This window comes from Mustela nigripes, chromosome 8, assembly GCF_022355385.1.
Source record: "Mustela nigripes isolate SB6536 chromosome 8, MUSNIG.SB6536, whole genome shotgun sequence".
Taxonomy (NCBI): Eukaryota; Metazoa; Chordata; class Mammalia; order Carnivora; family Mustelidae; genus Mustela; species Mustela nigripes.
In genome coordinates this window covers 28,656,632-28,676,166 of record NC_081564.1, presented here as the reverse complement: position 1 = coordinate 28,676,166, position 19,535 = coordinate 28,656,632, and the positions used below count along the sequence as shown (strand labels likewise).

General features: G+C 47.4%; 1 protein-coding gene and 1 long non-coding RNA gene across 2 annotated transcripts in view; one reads left to right on the top strand and one right to left on the bottom strand.

The window, feature by feature from the left end:
* Positions 1–146: 146 nt before the first annotated feature.
* The window catches only part of LOC132023876 (uncharacterized), a 42,120-nt gene continuing 22,731 nt past the window's right edge, over positions 147–19,535 (top strand). Inside the window, exon 1 of the long non-coding RNA XR_009406076.1 lies at positions 147–885. This is a non-coding gene — a long non-coding RNA (uncharacterized LOC132023876). The remainder of the gene's footprint in view (positions 886–19,535) is intronic.
* On the bottom strand, positions 879–1,696 carry LOC132023875 (protein FAM246B-like). Its single transcript, XM_059410003.1, has one exon. The coding sequence runs from the start codon at positions 1,642–1,644 to the stop codon at positions 934–936; it is 711 nt and encodes a 236-aa protein (XP_059265986.1). The 5' UTR covers positions 1,645–1,696; the 3' UTR covers positions 879–933.

The window sequence follows — 19,535 nt, the reverse complement described above, 5'->3', positions numbered from 1 at the left end:
CCACCCAGAACGTGGAGACCTCCTCTGATTCCTCTGAGAGGGAGAAGGTGCCCCCATTTCCATGGAGAAAAACTAGCAGGTCCTAGAAACACCACCTACTAAAGTCTTTAGACTACACATTTTATTTTAAAAAACAAGCTGGCTGACCGACCCCACTGTACGGGTTAAACAGTGACTTAAACGTACATTCTGCTGCAGACTGTGGTAGGTGAGTGGGTCCTGGTAACAAGGACAGCTAGTGAAACTGAGCCTAGCTGATAATGGGAGGTTAGGTTGTGGAGACTGAGTGTAGGGCGACACTTTCTGGAGAGCTGTGACTAGGTGAAGGGTTAAGTGTCCTTGGCATCACCATCCACAGCGAACCTAAGATGAGTCGCCACTGTGTCCAGGCACTACTGTGCAGTGACAAGCTGGGTACACCAGTAGAGTGAAGCTGGCCAGTAGTGAAGCATGGCTGCCCTCCAGCTCATGGCCTGTGGACTGCGGCTGCACATCTGCGCAGCATTGTCCTGAGTGAAGCTGTGTCCAGGTGATAATGTCCCAGCCACCCACGTGCCCCTAATGTCTGCTGAGTTAAGTGTGGGTCACACATTATCTCAGTGCTTGGAGGCCCAGCTTTGGGGCCAAGACCCTTAAGAAAAACAAAAAACAAAAACCCCAGAGCGGAAAAAACCGGCACCCTCCCCTGAGGCAGACCCTTCTGCAGGTTTAAGGCCAAAAGGGCCTCCGCCCCTCCTCCAGCCCGGACTGGGTCTCAGGCGCAAAGCCGTCTGCACTCCCCAGACCTGATCCCCGGGAGTCCCCAGGCTCTTCGCGTCCGGATAGCTACATCCCAAGGCCGGAGCTCTAGCAGACGGCGTCTGAGGCTCCTTCTCCATCCACGAGGTGGGTGGATCTGTCCCGGGTCCCGGTGACCCCCGGCGGGGTCCGCCCTCAATCCCCGCTGCCCTGCGCGGCCCCGGGCGGTACCGGCGTCTTCTTGAAGTTCTTCCTGGCCGGGGCCCTGTTCGCGCCGCCGTCCGCGGGGCCGTCCGGGATGTCGTCCGCGGGTCTCGCGGCCGCGGCCAAGGCATTCATGGCTCCGAGCGCCCGCAGCAGGGCTGGGCCGCGGGGCGCGGCGCGGGGGGCGGCGCGGGGCTCCCGGCGGGCGGGCGGCGGCGGGGGCGGCAGCAGCTCGCGCAGGGCGTCCAGCTCCGCACGCAGCTCCGCGCGCAGCGCCTCGAGCCCCGCGCCCAGTTCGGCGCGCACAGCCGCCAGGCCCTCCTGCAGCCGTCGCTCGCTCACCTCCAGGACCCCCGCCGGGTAGGTGGCCCCGCCGCGCGGCTCTCCGCACACCGAGCACACCGAGCCGCTGCTGCGCGCATCCGCTCGCCCCGCGGCCCCAGGCGCCCGGGCCTCCCCGGCCGCGGCCCCCGCGCGCTCCACCAGCCTCAGCAGCCGAGGCTCGTCGGCCCGCGCCGCCGCCTCGGCCCGGAGCTGGCCCCGCAGGCGAGCCAGGCGACCCGGGGCGCGGGTTTCTTCAGGGCCCGGCCCGTTGGCCTGCGGCCCGTGGTCCCGTCGGCGGCCAACGGCCCGTCGCAGCGCCTCGCTTGCGCCGTATGCGGTGCGCGCCTGGACCCACGGGCGCCCGGGTTCCGCCGCCATCTGCGCTGCAGCCGCCACCGCCAGCGGAGCCGGGCCTGGTCGGGAGCCCCAGCCCGCAGCCTAGCGACCGCTGGGGCCCCGGCGACGCTCCGTGGAGAGGGGCCCCCCGGGACGGCTGTGGGAACGACCGAGGCCTCGGGGGATCTGGCCTGGCCCGGGGAACTCCGGTAGGGCGGGGGTGGAGGAGGCGGGTGGATGGAGACCCAGGGGACCCCGGCGGGACAATGCAGGCAGGCTTGAGAGTGCTGGCCTTGCTCACGGGGACTGCACTTCGCTGGGTTGAGCAGCTAGGACTGGTTTCTGGGCAGGGGGTGACAGGACGTGGAATGAGGCTGCAGAGAAGCCTAGGCTCTCAGACCATAGTCAGGAACCGGGCTCGCACCCTCTACTCCCAACTACTGACCCCAACGCACTCAGGGGAAGGCAGCAGCGGTTATGGACCCTCCCGCCCAGTCCTCCTCACTCACTAGAGTCCCACTTCCATAACTTAGTCCAGGCCGATATTATCCCTGTCACCGCCACACCCCCACAGCTGCAGGAACCCATCCTCCTCGAGGGCACCCCCACTCAAGCTCTTCAGGGGTTTGGGTGGCTCTCTGCTGTGCCCCAGTCCTCAGGGACCCGCTGGATATCCCACCCCACCCCCACTGTGTTCTGGCCATGTTGCCTTTTACCCAACAACCTCAACCCCTCTGGGCCTTTGCTCAGGCTGTTTCTCCTGCTGGGAATGTCCCTACTCCACACCATTTCCCTGGTGGCTCCCACTCATTCCCCCCCTTTGGGACAGCCTTCCTTGGCCACCCCAGCCCCCAGCAGGTGACTCAGGACCCTTGCCCCCAACTTTAAATGGCTCTGTTTTCTGTCCACCTGAATCCACAGTAGGGTCCCTGAGCACCGGGCGACTGGGTCACTGAGTTCTCAGAGGTACCAAACACACGGGATGTTGGATGCCAGAGGAGATGAGTGAATGAGCCTGGGTTGAAGGTCCTGGGTAGGGCAGGGCCTCTGCCCTTCACCCTAGTCAGCCCATGCACCTCCTCAGCCTGGCATTCAAGACCCTCGTAGCCATCCGTGCTGGCTTTCTTGTCTCTGCCACCTACCCCCCCCCCCCCCCCCCGCGCGGGCACTCCTCACTGCTGTACTCCGCCCTTCTTCACCCCAGTGCCTTCACCCCTGCACCTGCCTGGGTCCATCACAGGGTCATGGACAGGGTCGTGGATACCGTGGGTGGTATCCCTCTGCCCAGCATGTTGTTCTCACCAAACCCTAGGGGCTAGTTAGCAAATTGTGGGCATGAATCCAGGCTGGGCTGGGAGGGTGATGGCAAGGCAACCACTGGGACCTGCGTCCCCAGAGCCCACAGGGGCCTCGCCACTATGTAGCTCTGTGCCCATGTGTGTGTGATTGAGGCAGCCAACCCTGTTCTTTTACAGCCCTGGCCCCAGGCCACCATGAAGACTTCTGGATCCCCTCTATTGATTCATTCATTCATTCATTCATTCATTCATTGCAGCCTCTCTCGAAGGTACATATGGAGGTGAGAATGTGGCACTCCATCAAACCCCGCAGGACCCTCCCATTCCTGCTGAGTCACTTGATCCCCTGGGACCTCCAGCATCTGGTTCTGCTGGTCCCTAAAGCCTCATTAACCATGCTCCTGCTCCCCTCTCCTCAGTAATTAAAATACTGCAGACAAAAATGCCCTGGATTTCTTCCCCACGCCTGCTGGAGTTAGGCTGTGTGACCCAGGGGCTCTGCCTCCTCTGAGCCTCACTATGAAATGAAGGAGGCCCCCAGACCCGATCCGTGGTGGGGGCACAGCAGGGAGGCTGGGAAAGGCTGGGGCTGGCCGGCGGAAGGTAGGAGCTGGAGTGGTGGTCACGGACAGTCTTCAGATTTGTGATGGGGTGTGGAAGGGGTGTGAAGGCTGGGCCTGGGCTGCCAAGGCACACAGGGACCGCAAAGTTTTCTGACTGTTGAGGCTAGTGGAGGGATGTGATAGGAACAGAGCCTTTGCTGTGAAGAGCCGACGATCCTGCAGCTGGTCCAGATGTGAGGTCATGGCTGGTGGCAGAGTCTCCCAAAGTCACGGCTATGGGGCAAACAGATTGCACAGGAGCGAATGCAGACTGGAAAGGGAGGCCCCAGGGACCCTGACCAGGCCCTGAAGAGGGCTGCAGAGGTAGGTGTTGGTGAGGGGTGAACAGGCAGCTGTGGTCAACATGACCCTGAGCCCCTGAGGTCAAGTGCAGCAATAGTCAAGAAATGGGTTGCAGTGACCCTACCCTGAGCTTCACAGGTGGAGGGGAAGGGATAGCCTGGGGAGTCCTTGCCTAGGCTAGTTGGTCGGAACAGAAGCAGCTGCAGAAGGAATGGGGCAGGAAGCAGGAACATAGCTACTGACTGGGCCAGGGGGACTGGCACACAGGCCTGCTTTCTGGTTCTTCTGCTTTCTAGAATATCTTCACAGCCCAGCCTGCCCAGCCCCCTGCACAGAGGAACTGAGTGGGGCCCAGGGCAGGGCCCAACTCCTTCCCCACTCCAGCCCCCTCTCTGTGCCCAAGGCCAGGGCCAGGTCTGCTGGGGGTGGGGAGGCTGGCTGTGACTGTGAGAAGCCACCACTCTGGGAGATGTCCCCATCTGGGCTCTGTGCCTTCAGGTGGCCCCTCTGCACAGGCAGGGTTAGGCGATTAGCAGGCTTGACCACTGATTAACTCAGGGCCTGAGAGGAGGGAAAACCCTGGGGCTCTGCCTCTGTCTAGACAAGGAGGGGCAGCTGAACTGCCTCACCTTTGTCCTCTGTTGCCATTAAATCCTGGCAGCCACCCAGAGAGGGAGTCTTATTGTCTAAAGGGAGTCTTATTGTCTAAAGTGGGCTTTGTATGTTGGAGGGGGCCCTAGTGGCCTCGGAGGGGGCAGGGAAGCCTCACAGTCGTCATGGGAGCGTCTGGCAATGCAGATGCCCAGGTCACCCCCTCGCCAACCCTGTAGGATAGAACTGAGTGTGACCTTTCAGGGCATGGTGGTCTTTGTCTTCTTCCACGACTGTCTGCACACCAAATTCCGGCCCAGCCTCATTCTCAGTGAAGGGGGGCACATGGAGATGCAAATGGGGGTCCCCTCTGCATTGGCCCTGAGGGTCTCTGTGGAGAGGGGGACCCCCCAGGAGAGCGAGAAGTGTGTTCTTCCTGAGCCACCAGCCCCGCTGGGAGGAGAATGGGCTAGCCTTGGGACTGGGCCAGGAGTGGGCTGCCACTCGCCTTTCTGGTCACGGACCCTGGCCCTCGTCATGGACTCGAGAGCCTAGGTGCCCACCCGATCTCTGGGCCAGCTGGGCTGCTTGCTGTGGGAGCCTGACTGACAAGACCCCCCCCCCCCCATCTTGGCTGGGGTCTGGGCCTCAGCCCCAGGGCTCTTAGGAAGGGAAGGCTGTGGTCCCTTTGGGGCCCTGAAGTGTGGGCCATGTGGTAGTGCTTCAGGAGACTAAGGCTGCAGCTCTGGCTTGGGTCGTTGCTCACGATACCATTCCGGGCTAGTTCGTTCTGCCTCTCAGAGCTCTGGTGGGCCCTGTTGCCTTGCTTCCATGTCCCCAGCCGTCAGCGCCCAGAAGCAGTCTTTGCTGGCCAAGAGATGGTGAGGGGGGCCGTGGTGACGGACCCTGGGAGGTGAGCAGGGTACATGGGACACCTGTGGCCTAAAGGGCAGGTCTGAGCTGCTGGTGGCTCCTCCTTTTAAGAAGGGGCCAGAGGGTCCAGGGCTTCCTGTGGAGACTGGATTTGGGCACACCTTGCCCCTGAATGCCCCTTGGCTACGAGGCACTGGATCTGTTCTCTGGCCTCCAGGTGTCTCTGGCTACCCAGGCGTTCCCTAGGAACGGTCTTGGGAGGCAAGGGGCTCTGCAGGGGACAGCACATTACCCAGTAATGACCTTGCCTGACCTCAGTAATGAGCTCATTACCTGATAATGACCTTGTTTGCCTCACCCTGGCGTCAGCAGCCATGGAGTGTCTGGCCTGGGGTGGCTCTGACCAGTCCAGACCGTGGCCTTCCACCTCCCAGCCCGCCCCAGATGGGGCGTCAGGCCTGCCAGCATCTGTGTGGCCTGCAGGCCCAGCCTGGGCTCCCAGTTGGACCAGTCTGGGTTCGTGACCATCCCCAGCTGCACAGCCTGGGCGAGTGAACCCTTTAACCTCTGTGCCTCACTGCCTCACTCACAGGTGGGACAAGAGGGTCTGTGCGGAACAGAGTGACGAGAGCCGCTCTGAGGGACACAGGGTTTTTCAGAAGCTGTCCTTCTGCCAGCTGGCTGGGTTCTCCACATCAGGACCATGTGAACAACCTCTGGTCCCTGGGATGGCCCTTTGTCTCATCATTCCTAGTAGAGAGGAGTATGAGGACATCTGAGGGCTGGGTCCCCTCACCTCCCTGTGGCCAGAGGGCATTTCTCTGTCCTCATATCTCTTCTCTTAGCAGCACTGAAACAGCCGGCTCTGCTCTCCTTCTCACGCTTCCTGGTGACCCCAGACCCTGGCAGACACTTCTCACTCCCATGCCCCCCCTCTCCAGACCCCCATACCCGCACTTGGCTCACTTCTCCAGGCCTTGGGTTTCGCCATTGTCTTCTCAGGGGGAACCTGATCAACTCAATTCTGATTAGGACCCACCTCTACCTGACATCCTCCCCGAACTCCCACCTCACTCCTGCAAGAGCCTGGGATCCTGCGTGCCCCCAGGGTTTGGACCTGCCCCTTCAGTGACGTGCTTTTCCTTGCTCCCCATGCCAGCACCCCCTCTCCCCACCCCACCCTGGCCTGTGCACATCCAGCTCCCTCCGCCTCAGGGCAGAGTTTACACGGCCTTCTAGAAAGGCCTGTCCTGACCCAGGGTCCCTTCTCCATGCTCTCCTTGCAACTGCTTACCAGGCCCTCTGCAAGCTTTGCATTTCCTCCCAGAATGTGGGGTCTCTGGCCTCTGTCCTTCTTTGGGGTTGACTTCCAATAGGGCAGGGACACCCCTGCATCTTCCAGAAAAGTGCCTGGCAAATAGTAGGCACGGCGTAAATCTGCTCTCATTGAGTAAAGCTGTCTGCACTGGGTTTGGCACTGAGTAAGCACTGAGTGTGGGCCTGGTTGTTTCCAGGCCTGCAAGGCTGGGAGTGCTCATGGCAGGCCCAGCTGGCAGGGCTGGCTGTGTCCCTAGGGTCCTTTGCCTGGATGGCCTGAGGAAGAGCAGGGTTGTCGCTCAGCTCAATCCTAGGGTTTCCCCACCCCACCTGGAGTTGGCCCTGGCCAGGCTCTCTGCCCTCAAACTCGACGTGCCCCAATGTGGGGAGCTGGCAGGGGAGGGGATGAAGAGTATACAGGTGGTGGGGAGGCTGGTGTCAAGAAGCAGGCCTGGGCTGCATAGTGGGGATAAAGTTGGGGGTGATATCCATGCAGGGAGGGGGTGTCAGGACTAGGAGAGGATGGACTGGGGGCCCTAGGGGAGCGCCGCTGTCACAGGAGGGGAGGCCTTACCATTCCCCACCCACCCTCCTGAGCGCCCCTTTGAGTCCTTTCATGACTCTGGCATGAGGGAGGGAAAGAAGGGAATGTGAGTCTAGACCGCTTCCCAGGACTCAAACCAGGTCATGTCAGACATCTGTGTATACCTGTAACTAACACACACATCAAGGTCTTTCTCTTCCACCTTCCTGTCTCAACATTCAGTTTGAAGGAGATCAGTTTTCTCTTTATTATATGTGTGATGTCATGAACGATAACATACAAGATACCGTGTAACATGCGTGTCTGCTAAAGGCATCACAGCTGAACAGCCGTGAATCAACTACCCAACCCAGGAACTGCTCCAGTACCAATGACTCCTCTCCTTCTGTCCAAAGGCACCTGCTGGGCTGAATTGTGCGTTTCCCTGGCTTTTATTTATAGATATATCTTTTCACGTATGTAGGTATCTCTCTACACAGTGTGTCATCTGGTTTCACTTATCTTCGAGGGCAGTAACAATGGCCTTATACTGCGTGTGCTCCTGTGGGTCTGGCCTTCTACACATAACATCACTTCTGACATTCATCAGTTTGCTGGGGTGGAGGTGATGGTCTTTCTTTTTCACTGCTGTATAATACCCCACTTGGTTCATGCATTCTCCTGTCAGTGGCTATTTGGATCATTCATGTTTTTTGCTGTTACTAACCGCTTCTGGGCATATTTTTGTACCTGTCCCCTGGGGCCCATAGGCAAGAATGGCTCTGTGAAATGCTTGTTCATGGCTTTTGCCCATTTTCCTGTTAAGTTGTTTTGGCTTTTTTCTTATTGAATAGTAAGGGTCTTAATTTGTAGTATAGGGCACATATTTTATATGGACAGGTGGATTTTTATATTCGTGTTCACTCCTTGTCTTGGTCTCTTCAGGCTGCTATAACAAAATGCCATAGACTGGGGGGCTTATAAATAACGGAAATTTTTAAAAAATTATTTTTATTAATATATAATGTGTTATTTGCCCCAGGGGTACAGGTCTGTGAATCATCAGGCTTACACATTTCACAGCACTCACCATAGCCCATACCCTCCCCAGTGTCCATAACCCCACCACCCTCTCCCTACCTTCCCACCCCCAGCAAGCCTCAGTTTGTTTTGTGAGATTTAGAGTCTCTTATGGTTTGTCTCCTTCCCGATCCCATGCTGTATCATTCTTTGATTCCCTATCCCCCACAATCCTCCACCCTGCCTCTCAAACTCTTCATATCAGAGAGATTATATGATAATTGTCTTTCTCTGATTGACTTATTTCGCTCAGCGTAATACCCTCTAGTTCCATCCACATCATTACAAACGGCAAGATTTCATTTATTTTGGTGGCTGCATAGTATTCCATTGTATATATATATACCACGTCTTCTTTATTCATTCATCTCTGATGGACATCTAGGTTCTTTCCATAGTTTGGCTATTGTGGACATTGCTGCTATAAACTGTCAGGTGCACATGCCCCTTCGGATCATTACATTTGTATCTTTAGGGTAAATACCCAGTAGTGTGATTGCTGGGCCATAGGGTAGCTCTCTTTTCAACTTATTGAGTAACCTCCATGTTGTTTTCCAGGGTGCCTGCACCACCTTGCATTCCTACCAACAGTGTAGGAGGGTTCCCCTTTCTCTGCATCATCACCAACCTCTGTCATTTCCTGACTTGTTAATTTTAGCCATTCTGACTGGTGTGAGGTGGTATCTCATTGTGATTTTGACTCGTATTTCCCTGATGCCAAGTGATGTGGAGCACTTTTTCATGTGTCTGTTGGCCATCTGAATATCTTCTTTGCAGAAATGTCTGTTCATGTTTTCTGCCCATTTCTTGATTGGATTATTTGTTCTTTGGGTGTTGAGTTTGATAAGTTCTTTATAAATTTTGGATATAGCCCTTTATCTGATATGTCATTTGCAAATATCTTCTCCTATTCTGTCAGTTGTCTTTTGGATTTGTTGACTGTTTCCTTTGCAAAAGCTTTTTATCATTATGAAGTTCCAATAGTTCAATTTTCCCTTGCTTTCTTTGCCTTTTGCGATGTTCCTAGAAAGAAGTTGCTGCAGCTGAGGTCGAAGAGGTTGCTGCCCATGTTCTCCTCAAGGATTTTGATGGATTCCTTTCTCACACTGAGGTCTTTCATGGATTTTGAGTCTATTTTTGTGTGTAATGTAAGGAAATGGTCCACTTTCATTCTTCTACACGGGGCTGTCCAATTTTCCCAACACCATTTGTTGAAGCGACTGTCTTTTTTCCATTGGACATTCTTTCCTGCTTTGTCAAAGATTAGTTGACCATAGAGTTGAGGGTCTATTTCTGGCTCTGTATTCTGTTCCCTTGATCTGTGTGTTTTTGTGCCGCTACCATACTGTCTTGATGATGACAGCTTTGTAATAGAGCTTGAAGTCTGGAATTTTGATGCCACCAACTTTGACTTTCTTTTTCAACATTCCTCTGGCTATTCAGGGTCTTTTCTGGTTCCATAAAAAATTTTAGGATTATTTGTTCCATTTCTTTGAAAAAAATTATGGTATTTTGATAGAGATTGTATTAAATGTGTAGATTGCTTTATGTAGCATAGACATTTTCACAATATTTGCTCTTCCAATCCATGAGCATGGAACGTTTTTCCACTTCTTTGTGTCTTCCTCAGTTTCCTTTGTGAGTACTTTCTAGTTTTCTGAGTACAGATTCTTTGCCTCTTTGGTTAGGTTTATTCCTAAGTATCTTATGGTTTTGGGTGCAATTGTGTATGGGATTAACTCCTTAATTTCTCTTTCTTCTGTCTTGCTGTTGGTATATAGAAATGCAACTGATTTCTGTGCATTAGTTTTATATCCTGGATTCCTGTATGAGTTCTAGGATTTTTAAAGTGGAGTCTTTTGGGTTTTCCACATAAAATATCTGCAAAGAGTGAGAGTTTGATTCCTTCTTTGCCGATTCAGATACTTTTTATTTCTTTTTGTTGTCTGATTGCCGAGGCTCAGACTTCTAGTACTATGTTGAATAGCAGTGGTCATAGTGGAAAACCCTGCCATGTTCCTGACCTTAGGGGAAAAGCTCTCAGTTTTCCCCCATTCAGAATGGTATTCACTGTGGGATTTTCATAGATGGCTTTGATGATATTGAGGTATGTGCCCTCTATACCTACACTTTGAGGAGTTTTGATCAAGAAAGGATGCGGTACTTTGTTAAATGCTTCTTCAGCATCAATTGAGTTATCATATAGTTCTTATTCTTTCTTTTATTCATGTATTGTATCACATTGATTGATTTGTGGATGTTGAACCAATCTTGCAGCCCAGGAATAAATCCCACTTGGTTGTGGTGAATAATCCTTTTAACGTACTGTTGGATCCTATTGGCTAGTATTTTGGTAAGAATTTTTGCATCCCTGTTCATCAAGGGTATTGGTCTGTAATTCTCCTTTATGATGGGATGTTTGTCTGGTTTGGGGATCAAGGTAATGCTGGCCTCATAAAATGAGTTTGGAAGTTTTCCTTCCATTTCTATTTTTTGGAACAATTTCAGGAGAATAGGTATTATTTAATTATTTAATTAAATTATTTAAAGAAGTTTAAATGATTGGTAGAATTCCCCTGGGAAGTTGTCTGGCCCTGGGCTCTTGTTTGTTGGGAGATTTTTGATGACTGCTTCAATCTCCTTACTGGTTATGGGTCTGTTCAGGTTTTCTATTTCTTCCTGCTTCAGTTTTGGTAGTCTATAGGTCTCTAGGAATGCATCCATTTCTTCCAGATTGTCAAATTTGTTGGTGTATAGTTGCTCATAATATGTTCTTATAATTGTATTTCTTTGGTGTCAGTTGTGATCTTTCCTCTTTCATTAATGATTTTATTGATTTGGGTCCTTTCCCTTTTCTTTTTGATAATTCTGGCCAGGGGTTCATCAGTCTTATTCTTTCAAAGAACCAGCTCCTAGTTTTGTTGATTTGTTCTACTGTTCTTTTGGTTTCTATTTTATTGATTTCTGCTCTGATCTTTATTATTTCTCTTCTCCTGTTGGGTTTAGGCTTTCTTTGCTCTTCTTTCTTCAGCTCCTTTAGGTGTAGGGTTAGATTGTGTACTTGAGACCTTTCTTGTTTCTTGAGAAAGTCTTGTATCACGATATACTTTCCTCTCAGGACTGCCTTTGCTGTGTCCCAAAGATTTTGAACAGTTGTTTTTTCATTTTCATTTGTTTCCAATAACTTTTTCAATTCTTCTTTAGTTTCCTGGTTTACCCATTCATTCTCTAGTAGGATGCTCTTTAGCCTCCATGTATTTGAGTCCTTTCCAACTTTCATCTTGTGATTGAGTTCTAGCTTCAGAGCATTGTGGTCTGAAAATATGCAGACAATTATCCCAATCTTTTGGTATCAGTTGAGACCTCATTTGTGACCCAGGATTTAATCTATTCTGGATTATGTTCCATGTGCACTAGAGAAGAATGTGTATTCTGCTGCTTTGGGATGAAATGTTCTGAATATATTTGTGATGTCCATCTGGTCCAGTGTATTATTCAAAGCTTTTATTTCCTTGTTGATCTTTTGCTTAGATGATCTGTCCATTTCAGTGAGAGGGGTGTTAAAGTTCCCTATTATTATTGTATTATTGTCAATGTTTTTCCTTGATTTTGATATTAATTGGTTTATATAATTGGCTGTTCCCATGTTAGGGGCATAGATATTTTAAATTGTTAGATCTTCTTGTTGGACAGATCCTTTAAGCATGATTTAGTGTCCTTCCTCATCTCTTCTTATAGTCTTTGGCTTAAAATCTAATTTATCTGATATGAGGTTTGCCACCCCAGCTTTATTTTGATGTCCATTAGCATGGTAAATTGTTTTCTACCTCCTCACTTTAAATCTGGAGGTGTCTTTGGGTCTATATGAGTTTCTTGTAGGCAACATATCGATGGGTCTTGTTTTTTTATCCATTCTGACATCCTATGTCTTTTGATTGGGGCATTTATCCCATTTACATTCAGGGTAACTATTGAAAGATATGAATTTAGTGCCATTGTATTGACTGTAAGGTGACTGTTACTGTATATTGTTTCTGCTCCTTTCTGGTCTATTACTTTTAGGCTCTCTCTTTGCTTAGATGATCCCTTTCAATATTTCCTGTAGTTTGGTTTGTAGTTGTGTGTTTGCACATTCTTTTAATTTTTGTTTGTCCTGGGAGCTTTTTATCTCTCCTTCTATTTTCAATGACAACCTAGCTGGATATAGTATTCTTGGCTACATATTTTTCTCATTTAGTGCTCTGAATATATCTTGTCAGTCCATTCTGGCCTACCAGGTCTCTGTGGATAAGTATGCTGCCAATCTAATATTTCTACTATTGTATGTTACAGACCTCTTGTCCCAAACTGCTTTAAGATTTTCTTTTTTTAATATTTTTTATTAACATATAATGTATTATTAGCCTCAAGGGTACAGGTCTGTGAATTTCCAGGTTTACACACTTCACAGCATTCACCATAGCACATACCCTCCCCAATGTCCATAACCCACCACCCTCTCCCTAACCCCCTACCCCCAGCAACCCTCAGTTTGTTTTGTGAGATTAAGATTCTCTTATGGTTTGTCTCCCTCCCAATCCCATCTTGTTTCATTTGTTTTTTTCCTACCCTCCAAGCCCCCCACGTTGCATCTCCACTTCCTCATATCAAGGAGATCATATGATAATTGTCTTTCTCCAATTGACTTATTTTGCTAAGCATAATACCCTCTAGTTCCATCCACGTAATCGCAAATGCAAGATTTCATTTCTTTTGATGGCTGCATAGTATTTCTTTTTCATTTCATTTCTTTTGATGGCTGCATAGTATTCCATTTTATATACATACACACACACACACATATATATATACACACATACATTTTATACACACACACACACACACACACACACACACATATATATACACACATACATACCACGTCTTCTTTATCCATTCATCTGTTGATGGACATCTAGGTTCTTTCCATAGTTTGGCTATTGTGGACATTGCTACTATAAACATTCGGGTGCACAGGCCCCTTTGGATCACTACATTTGTATCTTTAGGGTAAATACCTGGTAGTGCAATTGCTGGGTCATAGGGTAGCTCTATTTTCAACTCTTTGAGGAACCTCCATGCTGTTTTCCGGAGTGGTTGCACCAGCTTTCATTCCCACCAACAATGTAGGAGGGTTCCCCTTTCTCCGCATCCTCAGCAGCATCTGTCATTTTCTGACTTGTTAATTTTAGCCATTCTGACTGGTGTGAGGTGGTATCTTATTGTGGTTTTTATTTATATTTCCCTGATGCCAAGTGATGTGGAGCACTTTTTCATGTGTCTGTTTGCCACAGGATTTTCTTTTTGTCACTAAAACTTTTAAGTTTTACTATTAGATGATGGGGTGTGGACCTACTTTTATTGATTTTGAGGGGGATTCTCTGTGCCTCCTTTATTTTTGATGCTTGTTCCCTTTACCATATTAGGGAAATTCTCTACTATAATTTGCTCCAATATACCTTCTTCTCCTCTGTCTCTTTCTTCTTCTTCTGGGATCTCAATTATTCTAATATTGTTTCATCTTATGGTATCATTTATCTCTTGAATTCTCCCCCCTTGACGTCCAGTAGTTGTTTGTCTCTCTTTTGCTCAGCTTCTTTATTCTCTGTCATTTGGTCTTCTATATCACTAATTCTCTCTTCTGCCTCATTTATCCTAGCAGTAAGAGCCTCCATTTTTTATTGCACCTTATTAATAGCTTTTTAAATTTCAACTTGGTTAGATTTTAGTTCTTTTATTTCTCCAAAAGGGGATTCTGTTTCTCCAGAAAGGGATTCTCTAATATCTTCCATGCCTTTTTTTTTTTAAGATTTTATTTATTTATTTGACAGACAGAGATCACAATTAGGCAGAGAGGCAGGCAGAGAGAGAGGAAGGGAAGCAGGCTCTCTGCTCAGCAGGGATCCCGATGTGGGGTTTGACCCCAGGACCCTGGGATCATGACCTGAACCGAAGGCAGAGGCCTTAACCCACTGAGCCACCCAGGCACCCCATTCCATGCCTTTTTTGAGCCCAGCTAGCACCTTGATAATCATCATTCTGAACTCTAGTTCTGACATATTCCCAATGTCCATATTGATTAGGTTCCCCAGTCATCAGTACTGTCTCTTGTTCTTTTTTTTTTTTTTTTTGTGGTGTGTTTTTCCACCTTGTCATTTTATCCAGATAAGAATATATGAATGAGGGGCACCTGGGTGGCTCAGTGGGTTAAAGCATCTGCCTTCGGCTTGGGTCGTGATCCCAGGGTCCTGGGATTGAGCCCCGCATCAGGCTCTCTGCTCGGCGGGGAGCCTGCTTCTCCTCTCTCTCTGCCTCTCTCTCTGCCTGCCTCTCTGCCTGCCTCCCTGCCTACTTGTGATCGCTCTGTCAAATAAATAAATAAAATATTTTAAAAAAAGAATATATGAATGAGAGAATAAAATACTAAAAGGGTGGTAAAAACCCCAGAAAAATATATGCTAACCAAATCAAGAGACCCAAAACTGGGGGGAGAAGAATGGGGAAAGAAAATTTAAAAATAAAAAAATTTTTTTAACAGAATAAAACAGAGCCTCCCACTTGATTCTGCGTGTATTCTGGTCTCTTAGAAGAAACTACCCCCAGAATTTTAAAGAAAGAAAAATGAATGTATATACAAAAATAAGGGTAAACACGATGAAGGGATGGAATATGACTGCAACGATGAAAATTTTAAAAGATCCTAAAAAATGAATTGATAAGACAAGTTTGTTGGAAAAAGAAAAAGAGAGAATATGATCAGGCTGGAGACTAGAACAAAGCCATGCACTAGATTTAGGGTATATTTTGATCTATTACAAAAAATTGTATCCCAAGATTTTAAAGAAAAAAAACCTATATGTATATAGAAAATAAGGTTAAATACAATGAAGGGATAAAATATGATTATAACAATGAACATTTAAAAAGATTTTTTTTAAGTATTGTTAAGTTAAAATAGTTTTTAAAAACATTAAAAGAGGAAAAAGGAAAAGTTAAAAAAAAAGAATAAGGAAAAAAAAATTTTGCAAGACTAAACGATCATGGGAAAAAAGCCATGAATTCTATGTGTTGCTTTCCGCTAGCTCTGGAGTTCCGCAGTTCTCACTAATCAGTGAACTTGGTCTTGGCTGGATGTTCTTTCTGATCTTCTGGGAGAGGGGCCTGTTTCTGTGATTCTCAAATATCTTTGCCTGAGGTGGAATTGCACCACCTTTGCCAGGGGCCGGGCTAAGAAATCTGCTCGGAGCTTTTGTTCCCTGAACACTTTCCATAGAGCTTTGGAGGCTGAGAGTGAAAATGGCGGCCTCCCAATCTCTGGCCCAGAGGAGCTGAGAGCTCAGGGCCCCAATCCTCAGTGTGCCCTCAGAGAAAAGTGCTCAATCACTCCCATCTCCCTGGTCTCTGGCCACACTCCATGCTCGCCTGGCCTGTGACCCAGAGTTTCTGTCTCTGGTGCACAGCCCCATTTGGAGTCTCCAAATCCAGCAGATTCCTGCCATGCACTTCCAGTCTGCTCCTCCCGAAGGAGGAAGGTGAGTCTCCCTGGATCTGTCACTTGTGACGTCCCTGCTCAAAGAGCAGTGGCCTGACTGTGCCGCAGATCATGGTTTAAGGTAACCCTGAGCTGAGAGCTTACTCCCCGGCTCCATTTATAGCCAGCTTCCCCACTCCGATACATGGCAGCTCTGCCACACTCAGACACCCCTGGTCTTTCTGTGACCTCGTGGGTCCTGAGACCACACTGTCCCCACGAGGGCTCCACCCCCACTTTGCCTCTGGAGCCTTGTCCCTCAGTGGAGCAGACTTCTAAAAATTCTGATTTTGTGCTCTTCTGCTCCACTGCTTCCCAGGAGCAGGCCCCTCCCCCTGCAGTTTATCTTCCTATTACTTCGGATTCATTTCTCCGCACATCCTACCTAGCAGAAAGTGGTCAATTTTCTGTTCTTAGAATTGCTGCTGCTATTCTTCTCTTTGATTTCCTGTTGAGTTTGTAGCTATTCAGAATGGTTTGATAACTATCTAGCTGAACTCCTGGGACCTAATGATACCTCCATCTCCTACTCCCCAGCCATCTTGTTTCCTTCCCAGTCACAACAGAAATTTTTTAAAAAAGATTTTGTTTATTTATTTGAGAGAGAGAGATCATGCAAGAGAGCGGAGAGAGACAGAGGGAGAAGCAGACTCCCTATTGAGCAAGGAACCTGATACAGGACTTGATCCTAGAACCTGGAGACATCACAACCTGAGCCAGAGGCAGACATTCAACTGACTGAGATACCCTGATGCCCCTAAACAACAGAAATTTATTTCTCACAGTTCTAAGACTGGAAAATTTATGATCAGAGTGCCAGCATGGTCACCTTCCAATGAGGGCCCCCTTCTTGGCTCACAGCTTGTGCTTTCTGGCTGTATTGTCACTTGGTGGAAGGGGCTAGAGATCTCTCTGGAGCGTCTTTTATAAGGCAGTAGTCCCATTCATAAGGGCTCCTCCTTTACGACATAAGCACCCGCCACAGACCCCACCTCCTAATACCATTACATTGGACATATGTATTTGGAGGAACACAAACATTTAAACCATAGAACTGACACTCAGATCAAGATGTACAATATTTATAGCACCAAGAAGACTCCCTCCCAGTCAGTTCCCACAAAAATCAACTGCTACTTAAGTCAATAAACTTTAAACTTTTGGAATGACTTAAAAAAAAAAGAGAGATGTATTTATCCATGTGAAAGAGAGAGAAAGCATGCAGAGGGGAGGAGCAAAGAGAGAGAGAGAGAGAGATGAGACCGTATCTGCTGAGTGCAGAGTCTGACCTAGGGCTTGACCTCACAACCCTGAGATCACGACCCGAGCCAATCCAAGAGTTGGTCGCTCAACTGACTGTGCCACCCAAGTGCCCCACTGGAATGCTCTTTTCTCTATTATGTGTATACATGCAAATATCTTTTCTCAGTTTTTTATGGCAAATGATTTTGGAACTACCTTTACAGTGGTGTTTGATGAATAGAAGTTTTGAGCTTTAATGTAATTGAGTTTATCAACTATTACTTTTATCATTAGTATGTTTTGTGTCTTGCTTAATAAAATTTTTCCTATCCAACAGCAAAGAGGTAGCATTTTATATTTTCATTTAAAAACTGTAGTCTCATGTCTGTGTAGAATTGATTTTTGTGCTTGGTGTGAGGTTGGGATTCAATCCTGTATTTTCCATTTAGATAATGGATTATACCAGTAGTATTTCTTTGATGTGCTACTTCTGTTATATGTGCTTAGGCCTGTTTTCAGCTCTCTGGTTTGTCTTTTGGTCATTTTGTCTATCCCCACATCACTATCAGAGTATCTTAATTATTATAATTCTATAAAATGTTTTGCTACCTGGTAAGACAAATCTTCCCATCCTATTTTTCTTCATGAGTGTCTTGGTTATTCTTGTCTGTTCACTTTTTAATATACATTTTTTAGTCAGCTCATCAAGTTATAACATGTACATACACACACACTTGAAATTTTTATTGGAATTTTTGAAGTTTTTCTTGGAACTATATTAAATCTGTAGACTAATTTGGGAAGAAGTGACAACCTTATAATAACCAATCCTCCAATCCACAAACATGGTAAATTATCTCTCTTTTTAGGTCTTTTTAAATATCTTTTTTTTAAAACGTAAGCTCCACACCCAGTATGGAGCCTAGCCAGCAGCATTGGGCTTGAATTCTCAACCCTGAGATCTGGACCTGAGCTGAGATGAAGAGCCAGCCACTTAACCAACTAAGCCACCCAAGTGCTCTTAAGTATCTTTAAGCCAAATTTTATAATTTTCCATGCAGGTTTTGCATAATTTTTGTTTGGTGTTTTAGTTACCTTTAGTTTCTGTTATTATTGTAAATGGTGTATTTTTTTTTTCTTTTTTTTTAACGATTTTATTTATTTATTTGACAGAGAGAAATTACAAGTACACTGAGAGGCAGGCAGAGAGAGAGAGAAGGAAGCAGGCTCCCCGCTGAGCAGAGAACCTGATGTGGGACTCGATCCCAGGACCCCGAGATCATGACAGTGGCCGAAGGCAGTGGCCTAACCCACTGAACCACACCTAAATGGTGTATTTTTAAATAGTTTTTCCTACCTGCTTTGTAATTAGTATAGAAAAGCATAGCATATTTTTATATCATGATCTTATAGAGTGCTGCTTTATTAAACTCTCCTATTACTTGTGGGAATATGTAAATTATTTTAGGTTTTGTAACAACAGTGTAAAGGAGAGAAAATGGAGCTATATAAAAGCAAAGTTTTTATATATTACTGAAATTAAATTGGTGCTATATGTACAAGATTGCTGTAAATTAAGATGTGAATTATAATCCCCAAGGAAATCACTAAGAAAATAACTAAAATATATGCATTTTTAAAAAGGACATTAGAAAATATCTATTTAACATTTAAAAAGGCAATAATAGAGGAACTGAGGAACAAGTGAAGACATAATGCATATAGAAAACAAATGGCAAAATGGCAGATGTAAGTTCCTGTCGGCAATCTCATTAAATGTAAATGGGTCAAACACTTCCATTAGAAGGCAATGATTGGTAGAATGGATTAATTTTTTTAAAGATTTTATTTATTTTTTTATTTATTTAGTTAGTTATTAGTTAGTTATTTATGAGACAGAGAACACACAGGCAGTGTGGAGGGCAGAATGAGAAGCAGACCTTCCCTCCCTTGAGCAGGGAGCTTGATGGGAAGCTTGATCCCAGGACCCTGAGATCAGGACCTGAGCTGAAGGCAGAGGTTTAACCAACTGAGCGACACAGGTGCCGTATGTAGAATGGATTTAAAAACACGATCCAACTATGAGTTGTCTATAAAGGACTCAATTTGGGTTCAAAGACACAAATAGGTTGCAAGGAAAAGTAGGGAAAAAGATATTCCCCTCAAGAGTATAACCAAAAGATAGCTATGTGACTATACTAACATCAGATAAAATATACCTGAAAACAAAAATTGTTACTAGAGACAGGACATTATATAGTGGTAAGAGAGTCAATCCATCAAAATTATGTAACAATTATAAACATATAGGCAATATATATATATACTCAAAATATATAGGGTCTCAAAATATATGAAGCAGGGACGCCTGGGTGGCTCAGTTAGTTGGATGACTGCCTTCGGCTCGGGTCATGATCCTGGAGTCCCGGGATCGAGTCCCGCATCAAACTCCCAGCTCCATGGGGAGTCTGCTTCTCTCTCTGACCTTCTCCTCATTCATGCTCTCTCTCACTGTCTCTCTCTCAAGTAAATAA